General features: G+C 45.6%; 1 protein-coding gene across 1 annotated transcript; it reads right to left on the bottom strand.

Moving 5' to 3' along the window:
* Positions 1 to 322: 322 nt before the first annotated feature.
* Positions 323 to 12,920, bottom strand: jph2 (junctophilin 2). The gene is made up of 6 exons (XM_076042278.1): positions 12,176 to 12,920; positions 9,455 to 10,271; positions 4,425 to 4,543; positions 2,521 to 3,407; positions 1,856 to 1,956; positions 323 to 1,759 (listed from the first exon to the last, which is right to left on the bottom strand). Exons 1-5 carry the CDS (start codon positions 12,552 to 12,554, stop codon positions 1,876 to 1,878), a joined length of 2,283 nt encoding a protein of 760 aa, XP_075898393.1. The 5' UTR covers positions 12,555 to 12,920; the 3' UTR covers positions 323 to 1,759; positions 1,856 to 1,875.
* Between the last annotated feature and the right edge of the window lie 2 nt (positions 12,921 to 12,922).

A 12,922-nucleotide genomic window follows, 5' to 3' on the forward strand; every position in this document is an offset into this window, starting at 1 on the left:
TTGCAGGCCGCTTGTGGTTAAACTTCAAAAACATGTGCAGCATATAGAGTGTTAGACCCAACTCACAACCGGGACAGGTTTTTATATAAGAAGTGCCTGAGAAGACTGAAGCCCAACTCCAGCTCTGTTTAAATTGGGAGCGGTATTCACTTTGGCCCAAGGGAGCCACAGGGGCCGTCTCATGCTAGTAGACAGGTGGTGTTTAAAAATACTTAGTTCTGCTGTTCCCAGACTTGGATTTCCTCCCAAGAATGAATGGTATTGTATGGAATAATTTTTATCCTAAACAACTGACAGAAATATACAACACAAACGTGTTTCAAAAAATTCTTTATTTAATTTCCCCTTTTGACATTTTTAACCAGGCTTGGTCACAAACTGCCTGTCCCTCAAATTTAGACTAGATTCAGGAAAAACTATCAGTCCAATGTTTTCCTAATATGAGATGAGAGTTAATAAAGATGTAAGGACTTGCGTATTATATAAAATGATTATATAATATATCTTGCAGCCTGATTTTAAACGTGTTTAATCTACAAACGGACGCTAAACGTTTCCAGCTAAAACCCTCCGCTGCCTTAGACCCATGTAATATTGGTCTAAGAACTAGGGAGAGTATGATACTTTTACAGAGTAGAGTGCACTTTGTGGAGTAAGACCTGGAGTTAAGAATCTATAGTTTCCTCCGTCTCACAATGGACAAGTTAATCTGAAATTGTGGTTCTCGCGGTTCCTCGTGAAGAGAAACGAGAACACTTTGTTTAAAGCGTGCACTCCAAATTTGTACAAAATGCAGAGCCACGCAAAGTGCCTTCATGCGCACAAGTGTCAAGCTCGTATTTGGCTCTGAAGCACAACAGGCCCTGAATATAACAGTGGACAACCCTCAACACTGAAACATACAGTACAATCACGAATGCTCCTAATACTTAGCAAATATACTGCCAGCCTTCACAATCTTGCTCATCCTACTGCAAAACATACAGCTCTTTCATTTAAAGGGCAGAGGTGTGGAACAAAAGATCATGACGCACATACACAGGGACATACAAAATAGCAGTGACTCACAATCTTCTGACTTTTTTTTTGTTGCCCTCTCTAAATTTGGTTTGTCAGCTCTCAAACCAAAAGCAGCACAATGTCAACAACAGCATTTACATCCCAGTGGTAACAGAAAAGTTCACAGTGTTGTACACAACAGTCTCTAATACAGGGTTTTTTCAGGATGTAAGCCAAAGGAACAAGGTATCACAGGTATCACACACACTCAATACTTCCACAAAACTGCTGGAGAGGAAAATATTTACTCTGCATACACCATTAACCTTCCTTTAGGTGACAAATACAAACAAACACAATGTGACAAAGGTTGTTTTTTCCCCAGACTCTGATGTGAGAGCCAGACATAAAAAAAAAGAAACAAAAAACTGAACCAATTTCTGCTAAATGACACACTTTGTGGCACTCAGGTTTCGTGGAGACGTCCTGGGTTTGCCACACACTTCCTGAGATCACACTCCACCATCTGCTCCTGAAACCTTTCACCTTTTCAACTCCATTGCATTCGACCGTCACTCTGAACCGTTTTCCTTCTTTCAAAGTCCTTCACTTTCGCTTATGCCAGTGGTGAGAGAGGAGCTTCAGCGAGCCTCACACAGACGCAGTGCGGGAGGCCGTGCGGCTCCCTCCTCAGCGGTCATGGCGCTGGTCTCCGAACAGAGGGGGAGGCATCCGTTCCCTCTCCGACCCTGCCGGTGACCTGCAAGAAATCAACATGGACTATTGCAATCACCCCCAGCAGAAACTACTTACCTTGGTGAGTGTGTGTGTTTCTTTCATTGTCGACATGACTTACCTGAGGTGGTGGACAATGTCTCAAGATAAAATGTGCACAAAGAGAATGGCCAGGCCGATGTTGAGCAGGATGACCATGCAGACCATGATGGTATTTGGGCCCTGGTGAAGACACAAGGTGATGAGGCTCAGTGCAATTGATTATTTATTGTTGACACTGAAAATGAAATACATAACGTTTCCCAAATATGTCAGATTAATTTTTATCATGACAAAAAACATTCTTTTCCTGTAATACCATCAAAAAAGCTTCTTCTTCTTCTTTTTTTTTAAATGTTTCTTTTTAAAGTACTTGCAAGATGTGTGAACAAACCTCATGCCTGTCACATACAAAGTGAACCAGTCAGATTTATTAGTCCTAGTTGACCATAGCAGTAACAACAGCCCAAGGCTTCCAACTGGTGCACTTTGATGATGCCTCACGGTCAACTGTGATACTTTGAGGTGTTTAAAACTAAAAGACGAAACTCTTGCCAAAGTCATTGAATAAAAGCTAAAACAGGACCAAAAAAACTGTTGTCAAAAGCCTGCAATGTTACTCTTTGTGACTTTGCATGCATTTGAAGAGATCTTGAGCTCTCTGTCAAATAATATTTCGTAAAGCTACGACTGTCAACATTAACACACACTTGCATTGGATGAAATGCCCGTGATGTCATTTCCTACCTCCTGTTCCAGATACTCAGCCAGCTCGCTGCTGGGGCTCGACACCATGGTCCTCTGCCTGGCCTCGGCTTTGGGCTCCACCTTCACAATTGGTTTGGCAACGATGGCTTTCGCTTCCGCGGCTTTGGGCTCGAGCTTGGGCGCGGGTTTCGGGGACGGAGCCGGACTGGGCTGTCGCTTGGGCAGCAGCCTGGTGGTCTCCGCCCTGCTGGGGGGCCTGTTCGCCTCCCTGGGCTCCACTTTGTTCTCAGCGACGGGCGTCTCTGGCGCTCTGTCGGCTTTCACTCTGGGGGGCTTGGGCTCAGGGGTGGTGGCTTTGGCGGGCGCCTTGGAGCTGGGCCGCGGCGCTTCTTCTTCATCTGGAACGATGAGGCTGTTTCTTGCGGGGGCGGCCGGGGCGGCGGGGGGGGGAACGTCCAGAGCTTTGGCCTCGGACTCAAACTTCTGCAGAGGCTTGATCTCCAGGTCCGAGCCCTGCTCCACCTTGCTGCTCTGGCGGCTGGGGTTACGAGAGGGGACCCCCCCTGTGACCTCTGGGGCGAGGGAGGTAGCGGCCGAGGAAGTGGAGGGGGTGGTGGGGCGGCTGTTGGGCTTGCTGTTGGGTTTACTGCCCCCTTTGCTGCCGCCTCGACTGGACTTATCTTCGTTCCAGCCCCCCGGGCCCAGGAGTTTTGGGTCTTCCTTGCCGATGATGAAAGGGCTCGGGGAGGGCGTGCGGCCCGGGGACGAGCCGGGCATCAGGCTGACCAGTTCGTTCATGAGTGGGCTCTCGGGTGGCGTGGGCAGGGGCTCGTCCTCGGCCAGTAGCGGCTCGTGCAGGGCGATGTCGGTGTTCTCGCTGCCTTCTGCGACCTCCTGCTGGATTCTCTTCTTCAGATACTCTGGACCTGTGCAACACCATGTTAGTCAGTTTGGTTGAGCGCTAAATAAATGCGTTTCGAGCGCATAGACCTCGGCTGGGCAAAAGAAAAAATATACATGGGATATGTGGAAAATGAGCTTCAATGTCAATTGAAAATGAACAAAAGTGTTACAACTATATGCGTCTTTGGGTGACTCAGACTGCATTACTGCTAAATACATTCTTTTTTTATTTGTTCCATATTATTGGTACATAATATATTTGTACTATTATGTTAATGACAGCAATGACACCATCTTCCAAAACTCAAAGCCACAGTTAAATCAGATGGTTTTAACACAGTTTCAAATTCGGGTTTTTTTCATCATGACACTTTAAACCTGCACTACCGAGATCTCCACACAGTTATTCTCAAATAAACCCTTATAAATCTAAAAGTCAAACGTCCCGCCTGATTGGTCATGCCACACTTTGTCCAGTGAAAGCCTCTCAGATACGGGCTTCTCTCAGCGATAGTCCAGTGAATTTTTGGACTTGAAGTGTCAGCAGTTCAGCCGTCTTGCGAGGCCACTGAGTCAAGCCTCTGGTATTTCACTTGATTGTTATGCCAGACAAAACATTTGAGGAGCATTGGATTGTTTTTGAGCGAGTGTCCCAGTCTAAGCTAAGACTCCCTATGAAACAAACACACGATTCCCCTCAACCTTATGAGACGTTCCTATTTTAGACATTCAAACGCAGTTACCCTTGCGGAGAGCCTCAGCCGAGGATCTGTTGGCTCAAGCTTTAGGCATGCACACAGACACATTATAAACTTGTGAGTGGTGTGCGGTTATGACTTTTGCTCCTCTCTCTAATATTTTCCTGGAATGAAGATCAAACAAATAAAACAAATAATAAATAAATCATGACATGATAAATATAATCTCCTTCTCTGGGTGAAAAAAACTCATTTAAAACTTTTAACTCTTGCTGTTGTTATTGTTGTTGTTGTTGTGTGCTGTACCATTCTGTTCGAACACCAGGAGGGTTGCTCACTGACCTGGCTGGTAGAAGGAGGGAGAGAGCTCTTTGGCCACCAGCCTCGCAATGCTGGATTCACCGTTAGCAGCTTGTGCTGCCTGCTCAGCTCCTTCAGATTTGGCCTTTGAATGGGTTGACCTGTAGGAAACAAAAGTTGGAGTCGTTTCTGAGTTTTGCGGGTGAACCGATCCATTATTACAGAAATGATATCTCAGATGAGGAGCAGGGCAACTATTTAAAGCTCATATCCTTGGGCCGGTGGGACCAGTGCTACACTCAGATGTCATTCTAATCCTCTGAGGGTTGAGACGAGGGGGCAACTCTGCACCCACATCGGTTGATATGCCATGGAGATGGACACTATTCTGGATTATTGACATGTCTGGTCTGCTGGTGGAGCTCCGCGATTATGGCTGAAAAACCTGACATTTGACTGGCAAGAGTTTTGGACTCTTATTTCCCGGGATAATTGCCGTTTGTGATTACTCTGTGGATACTTCACATAGTGCAACTTTACACTGAGCTGAAAATAGCTCCCCAGGCAACTTGAAGACCGAGGGGCAAAGGTGCTTCCCGCTGGAACAATTAGACACTTCTTGGGGTTTCAGTGTCGGAGATGGATGAGCTCCACCTGTCGACACGCAGACCCAATCTCCTCAGTCCCAACCCAATCCTCTTTCAATGCCATAGAGTGCTGAAATTGCTTTTGTTAGTCTCTTGACATATACTGCTCAGTCATGTTGTTAATACTTCTGAAAATGCTTTTATTTAACACTTTACACTGTTAAAATAGAAACCCGTAAAACCGTTGAAAAGCCTTCAAATAATCATTATTCTCTTCACTTTGGTGTTGTCAGTGCAAAATGTCCACTAACCAGGAAAAAAAAGGTCACCATCACAATGGAAATTTTATGAGTTGAAGTGCAAAACAAACAAATGAAAAGCAAACAAAAATCTACGGTAGACCATCAGTAGAATTTTCTTTTTCATTTTAATAACTGAACTGTCCTTGTGGCTTATTATTATACATACTATTTTTGTATGACATCATTGAACTTGGTTTGTCTTTGTTAATCCCTTTCCAGCCAATGACGATACTGTGTATCCAAATATACTGTATGTTGCCGTGGTGCAGCTCCTTGTATCGCATCTCCTTGACAGGCACCAGGAGTTAACAAGCAGCTGAATGGTGTTCCCTGATGGAATCTTATGGAGGAGGCCAGCAGCGTAACAATATATGGTCCATCAATCCATAGTTAGTAGACTGTGCTGAAGTAGTTGCTACATACATTGCGACTACTTCTAGATCTGATACGCCTAAACACAGACTGAACGCTCAAGGGTGATATTCTCAAAGACCTTAAAAAAAAATTGTATCTGTAAGAATGGTAATCTGCACAAACATCTGTCGTGATGAAGTGTTCAGATTTTTTTTAAATGGGTAATTTAAAATCAAGTTCCTTTGTAAGATTCTGAAATCGTTTAAAAACAACAACAATAAATAAATCAAATTAATCCCTGCAAACATGCATAAGCAGATATGAAATGCAGTGGAATATTAATAGTAATTTTGTAAGTGAAGTGTAATCAGATATATTTATCGGATTTTGAGGTAATACATCTTAAAAGTGGTTATTAGTGAATATATAATTGCTGCAGTGCAGTTGGTTTTATTTATCGTATAGAAATTACACAACAGCTACCTCTCTGCTGTACCTGGATCTTGGAGTTGCATATTTTTTGCAGAAACATTTCAACCATCCTGACATGATTACAATAAATGGATTTCGACTCAAATTCGCTGGGCTGATGAAGCTGTGTAAGTGTTTCGGTCATCAGCACTTCTCTGCAACCAAACGCGACACCTGACACTGTGACCTAAATACCCTTTATGCTTTTGGTGCTGCCTTAAGGAGACACTTGTTAAACTGTGAGAAGTGATGAGGCGTCAACTGTGACACAAAACACAACACAACAAAACAACACCTTTTACACTTGGCGGAGGACAATCCACACCTTCAATTTCTGTTTAGAGCCTGTGCAAAATTTAACCCGATTGTTCTGTTATTTTTCTGAGGACCCCCCCGCCCCCACTCCTCACACCCCCTGCCCCAGCAGGCCGCTGATGGCAATAGATACTCTGTCATCCAGGCATGTACCACTAAGTGGGGGGTCCCAGCGTTGTCAGTGAGCGTGAGAGTGAGTGAGTGAGTGGTCGACCTTCTAGAAAAAGATTAGTTTTTTTTTAGAAAGTAATTAAACCACTAAAATTCACGCGCACGTTAGGAGTTAATTGCAATATTATTATTGCCACATTCCCGAGAGGTCAAATGAGAAATAGATGCGGTCTCAATTTCTCTCCTTACTCATTGGCTATATTTTACCCCTCGTCACTTTTCTCACCAAACGGCCCGTCCAGCGGAGGCCCGGACTGCCGCTAAGCCGCGGCCGAGCGCTGATCCAGGAAGCGTGTTTACAAATGTTACGGTCACCAACGTGAAAAGCGCTCGCATCAGCAGTACAGTGTGTAACCCAAGCTGCACAAACTAAAGCTAGGTATGGTACACGTACACGCAAACCCTTTATACCCTGGCACTCGCCTGTGAGCCGTCATATTTATATCCGTGGAACCATTTGACACCGCTGCTGACGCAAGATAGACCAGGGTCTGCCGTGGCTGCTCAGTGGCCGGGGCCACCAGCACGCAGTGGGTTATGGAAAGAGGCAGATGGTCGATTTTTTTTTGCCTGGCGGCCGATAGACTTTGCAGGACGAAAGTGGGCTGAGGGGGAAAAAGCCGTGATGTAATTGTAAGGACTTGAACGACAAAGCCGCTGCTCCTTCTGCTCTGGCAGGGCAGGGAGGATGGAGCCGCCCGGCCGGCCGGTCGGCCGGGGGAGGGGAGTAATCAGCTGTTGCATTCCCCCCCTCACTCACCCACCTCCCCACGATTGTGATACAGCAAGAGTGCGCCTGTCCTTATTTAGTCAGGGCTCCTGTTGTGACCACAGGGTCTGTGAGTGTGCGTCATTTGCGCCCCGTCCTGCCACACAGAGGTCCTCCCTCGGCGGGCCCTCGCCACGGGACAATGTCTGAATGCCAGCAAACGCTAAATGGTTCTTGAAGTGAGCGGGTCTGGCCTCCCACGCCGTGCGGACGCTGTATTTTTAACGGCTGACTTCACCAGCGAGGGATCATACGACGGTGGGGTGGGAGGAAGAAGCAGCCAGGAACAGCTGTGTCATGGGCCCCGCTGCTGATTTTATAACAGCTGTCAATTTAACAATCAAGGGGACTTTCGAGTCAGTATCGAGGTTCCGCTCTTCAAAATCTACCTGAAACTTGCTGCGCTTCGAATCTTCATTTCTTGAGGTTCTTTCAAAGATTGAAGAAATGTTTGACATTAATCTTTATTTCTTAGTCATTCAGTGTCCCAGTTTTGATTGATTCCTGCATTAAAGTTTGAAAAAGGAAGAAGTGAATGAGAGGTTTTGCTGGTTTGTGAAACAGAATGTGAAGCAGCAGTTTGACACATTTTAGGAACTACTGACTAATTGTTTAATGATGCTTTTTCTATGGCAGCAGAGTCACTTGCTATCCACTCTTCAGGCTCTGTTGAATACTTTGTAGGTTAACTTGCAGTGCTGGCACAATAATCACCGGGCCATTACTCTTACGAACTGCTTATCCTGCGAGTATAATATTTAGATTTCAACCTGCTGGGACAGGGATCTGCGGTCTATCAGGGCAAGTCACTGCTGTAAACACTCAAGTGGTTCCTAAAGGTGCTAAAGACGTCGTAGGCCAAAAACAACAGCGCCTTGTACGGTCACAGGCAAAGTGAAGGTGGAGACACTGTTGTGTGAACAATAAACTGGTTGAGAGCAAGATTTTCCAAACTGACTTTGAGGGAATATCGAGTGCTGTGACGGTTCCTTGTGCTGTTTGCAGGCCAAATGTTAGCAGCCAGTTAGCCTTGCTTTAACAGTGCTGTATCTACCAACCTGGCAACCAACCTACATTGTTTAATATTCTCAGCTGTGGAAGTCAAACTGTATACCTCCTCATTTTGGAACAACTAATAATGACTTTGAACCTGGATTTTTATAGTGAGGTAAACCTGTTGAAGAGTGCGTTGAAATGAATTGGGATCAAAATGTATATTTAGTGTTGGGACAATTTTGGGCTGTGGTAAAATTTTAGAAACTAAAACATCAACAAACATCTTTGTATTTGTTGTGTGTTTAATGTTTTTAACCATTTACTGGCCATTTAATCCATTCAATCACTGACTGCATTTCAAGTTATGTCTTTATGAAAAGCTTCAATCCTTTTTCTGACACACAGACGACTCTGGCAGTGATTACAAAGCCTGCAGGAAAAAGCAGGCGAGGAAGCAGGGGCGGAATTCAGCTGTTCTTACAGTCACAGCTGTGAGTTACAACTGTGTTGCTTTAGAATTCCAGTCCTGCCTCAGCTGACATAAAAGACACAGGTATAAGGAGGGGGAAAGCCACGGTCTCTCCTCTTGTCCCGTTTCTATTTTCAATACAGGCAAAAAGCGTAACCACGTCTTGGTTTCTCTCAAAATCGTCCTTTGGCGAAGGAACAAATGCATTGTGATTATTACACTTGATCTGCGGTTCCACCTCACTATAGGAGATGGTTAGAAGATTTTTGCGTGAGTTTCTTTGAAATGACATTGTGGAGGTCATTGTGAGTGCAGACTGGATTTCTTTTTGACTTCCTTAAACCAAATGTGGATAGATTAACCGTTGAGGTTTGTGCCAGTTGAGCTTTCCTGTCAGTGTTAGCGTTATTACACATTAAGTGAGGAACACCAGGTCATGAAAAGAAGTTCATATAAAAAAAAAATCTTCTTCATTAACAATGGTGAAGACTTCTTGATGCCATCTAGCCACTGGTATAGGACTCTAAAATAAAGTATGAACTCTTTCTGCAATAAGCCTTAAAAATGTTCCCTGAACACAGCTCTCAAAAGAAGTCCTTCATAAATTAGACTCTATAGTCTACTCGAGTGCTTTTTACCTTGACGCAGCAATCTCCGCCTTCTGCTTGCCGATGGCCGCGGCCCTCTGCGCGCCCTCCACTGCCCGCTCCACCTTGTGCTTGATCTTGGTTCCCTTCAGCTGGATCACCCTCTTCTTCATGGCCTTCACCAGCATGTTGTTCATGTACTTGCCCTCCTCCTTGCCTCCCTCGGCAAAGGTGGTGGAGCCGTAGCCGTGCCTCTGGTTGTTCAGCCACTCACCCTCGTACTTCAGCCCGCTGGACCGTTCGCTTATTCCGTAACCCGAGCGCTTGTCGTTCTTCCACTCGCCCATGTAGACCTCCGTGGTGGTGGCGTCGATGTCGGCCTCGACTGGCGGGAAGTCCTCGGCGCCGGCCAGGCTCTCGTCCCCGATGCTGATGGTGGAGTTGGTGTCGCTGGCATTGGAGCTGAGGGCCGATTCTGTCCTCAGGAAGCTGATCTTGCTCTTCTGGCTGGACAGCGAGGTGCTGGAGTCGGACTTCTTCAACTTGCCCAGGAGAGAGCCCCGGCGGAACAGACCCTTCTTCTTGGGTTTCACCGCCTCTGGGTCCACCTGGAGGGTGAGTGCGAAGCCTCCTCGGGACGGCCCCAGTTGGGTGGGGGTGGCGACGGGTGTCTCCTCACCTGAGGCGTTGGTGGTGGTGATGACGGGGATGTCCTGCTGCAGCACAGTGCCGTTGCTGTGCTCGCTGCGAAGGGAGGTCAAGGAAGTGCGGAGGGGGGAGCGGACAACTGCCGCCATGCCATAGGGGACGCTCTGGCGCACCCCGTAGCCGTGGCGCATCCCTCCAGTGAACTGACCCTGGAAAGTGCCTGGAAAAATGAAGGAGAGTCAAGAGCCACCACAGACCAACCGTGAGCAGTGCGAGTGTCAGTTTCAGCCACCTCGTGCATAGTCTTCCCGTTATGGCGGTTGGTCCTGACCAAAGATTTCTGACTATATCCTCAGAATTTTTCAGATTAGGTGAGTGGGCGGACCTACAAAATCTGGGGTAATCTGGGGGCTCAGTGGTCTAGCGATAGAGTGTCCACCCTGAGACTGGTAGGTTGTGGGTTCGATCCCTGGCCGGGTCTTACCAAAGTCTGCAAAAGTGGTACCCATTGCCTCCGTGTTTGGCACTCAGTATTCGGGGTTGGAACTGGGGGTGGTTAGATCACCCAATGATTTGCGGGTGTGGCATAGCTGCTGCCCACCGCTCCCTCAGTAGATGATGGGTCAAATGTGGAGGACAGATTTTGCATCTTTTGGGATGTGACAATCACTTTAACTTTGACTTTAATTTTCACAACTTGGCAACAAGTGAAGACACAACTCTGTTCTTGTATTTATAAATGTGCCAAACTGATGAGATTCACATCAGGTTCACCTCTTCACCTTATCTGCTATTGCACAGTAAAAATCAATGAGTGGTAAAAACAATCGCATGCTAGTATCTTCCCAGAAAAATAGTGGGAGAGAAAAACCAAGACATCACGTTTGGGATTTTTTTCATTTCAGACTTAAGGACAACTGATTTGATTTAAAAGGCAAATTTAGTGCGACCAACCCGTTCCTTCGTGTATTTGAGAAAATAAATATCTTGATTACATTAAAAAGAAAAAAAAACAACCTTGAGTTACTCTTAAGTTCATTACTGATTTTGGTTTATCAGAGCGTTTATGTAACAAATTCATGTTGCAATATTTTTTAAAGGGAAGTTGCACTTCTGTTTAAACTTGCTCAACTAGGATACCCATCGAGATGAATGGATTTTTAGATCGTGAATAGGTATTCAATGATAATAAAAGTTATTTCCCAGTCAGTGTTTTTGACAAGGTACTGATGAAGGTTTCCAAATCTGGACCCTTCCCAGCCTGGGAAGCAGCTGCTGTCTCCTCAACAGGCCAAGTTAGATACTGTGGAAAAACTCACTGTGCCTTGTGATCAATAAAGTAAATTTTAATGTATCTCTTACCTTTGTTTTAATTAGATATCTGTTAAAAAAATAAAGAAAGATTAATTTGACCAAACAACTACATTGGCTGACCATTAGTACTTTTCAGACTGAACAGTTTTTCCTTCTAGAATTCGGTTTAAAGCGGCAGTTGTCCTATTCACAAAAAATACCCAACTGTTAATTGATCCAGTGATGGAAACATAACTCAGAATGTACTGGATTTCAAATTCACTTAACATTCCTGTAGAGTACTTTTCTGCACTCACCAGCAGATACACAGTAGCTAATCCACTGCCTCGGGTATGAGATAAACATACTGCTCATCAGTCAATTGTATGCCAGTTAGAAAAGCAAATCTACATGTACTTGAACATCTTGGCTGTCTAAATTCCTTTCAAACAAAAATAGGACTTTTTAAAGCACTGCAGTGCTCCTGTTGCTCTTAAAGTGTATGTACATGAATAGATCGTTAACATTAGTTTGTAAATATATAAAACAAATATCTCCCCATGCAAAGGCTGTGGATATATATACTTTTTTTTTTTTTTTTTTTTTTTTAAAGTTTAGGTACTAATGATCTATTTATCACCACAGTGTATCATCTATAAACCACACCATGATAACTCAATGCAGACAGATCCCCTGGGGAAGTTTTTGTGAGTAGTCGAGACTGAATAATACAGTTTGGAAGCGTTTCCACCGTCTATCAACAGCACTGTGTTCAGAGTGATGCTATTTTTACCCCTTCCTCCGTACGTACACCTCTGACCACACGCTTACCTCCATCAGCGTAGGTTTCTGTGCCATATCCATCCTGGAGACCGTTATTCCACGTCCCCTCGTACTTTGCCCCACTGCCGGCGCTGATCCGCACCCCATATCTGCCTTTGAAGCCGTGTGTCCATTCCCCTTTGTAAATCCAGTGCCCTTTTGTTTCTATTCCCAGGCCGTGACGCTTCCCCTGCGACCAGTACCCCTCGTATGTGTTTCCGCTGGGCCAGGTGTAGACGCCCACCACCTCGAAGCCGTAGTTCCAGGATCCGGAGAACTCTCCTTGGCCTTTGGGTCCGGTGCAGATGCCATGGCCGTGCGCCTTGCCTCCCTCCCAGCCTCCGCAGTACGCACCGCCGTCGTCAAACTCGAAGCGACCCCCGCTCATGCCTCCGACTAAAGCTGTTTGTTTCCGGCAAAAGATAAAACCTCCGTCGGCCTGACTTCACCCTCAGCGAACATCAAACCTGCCCGGAGATATCCTTGGTGCTAAACTTCTTTCTGGAGTTCTTCTGGAGACTTGGGAGCGAGTCCATGAAGCTCCGGGACGCACTTCTCGCTTTTTCTGCAAACTTTGAAACTTCTGGGATTTTCCAACACATCAGTGTACAGATTCCTACTTTGTTGCAAATTTGGGTGACAGGATGAATCGAAATGATTATTTTGTATTTTTTTTTCCTGTGTTGAGAAGCCAGGGATCTTACATGGCTTTTGCGGGTGGCCACGGAGAAAAGCCCCTCTCCGCGCTGTCCCAGC

The sequence above is a fragment of the Nelusetta ayraudi genome, unplaced genomic scaffold (assembly GCF_046127955.1).
Source record: "Nelusetta ayraudi isolate G7.1 ecotype Tasmania unplaced genomic scaffold, CSIRO-AGI_Nayr_v1 ptg000070l, whole genome shotgun sequence".
NCBI classification, from domain to species: domain Eukaryota; kingdom Metazoa; phylum Chordata; class Actinopteri; order Tetraodontiformes; family Monacanthidae; genus Nelusetta; species Nelusetta ayraudi.

Excerpts from the sequence above, each read along its gene's own strand:
- jph2 (XM_076042278.1), bottom strand. The coding sequence starts at position 12,554 with ATGAGCGGGGGTCGCTTCGAGTTTGACGACGGCGGTGCGTACTGCGGA. Across the intron at positions 3,408-4,424 it reads TCCCTCCTTCTACCAGCCAG|GTCCAGAGTATCTGAAGAAG; the intron begins GTCAGTGAGCAA and ends GGTGTTGCACAG. Across the intron at positions 1,957-2,520 it reads CTGAGTATCTGGAACAGGAG|GGCCCAAATACCATCATGGT; the intron begins GTAGGAAATGAC and ends TGTCTTCACCAG.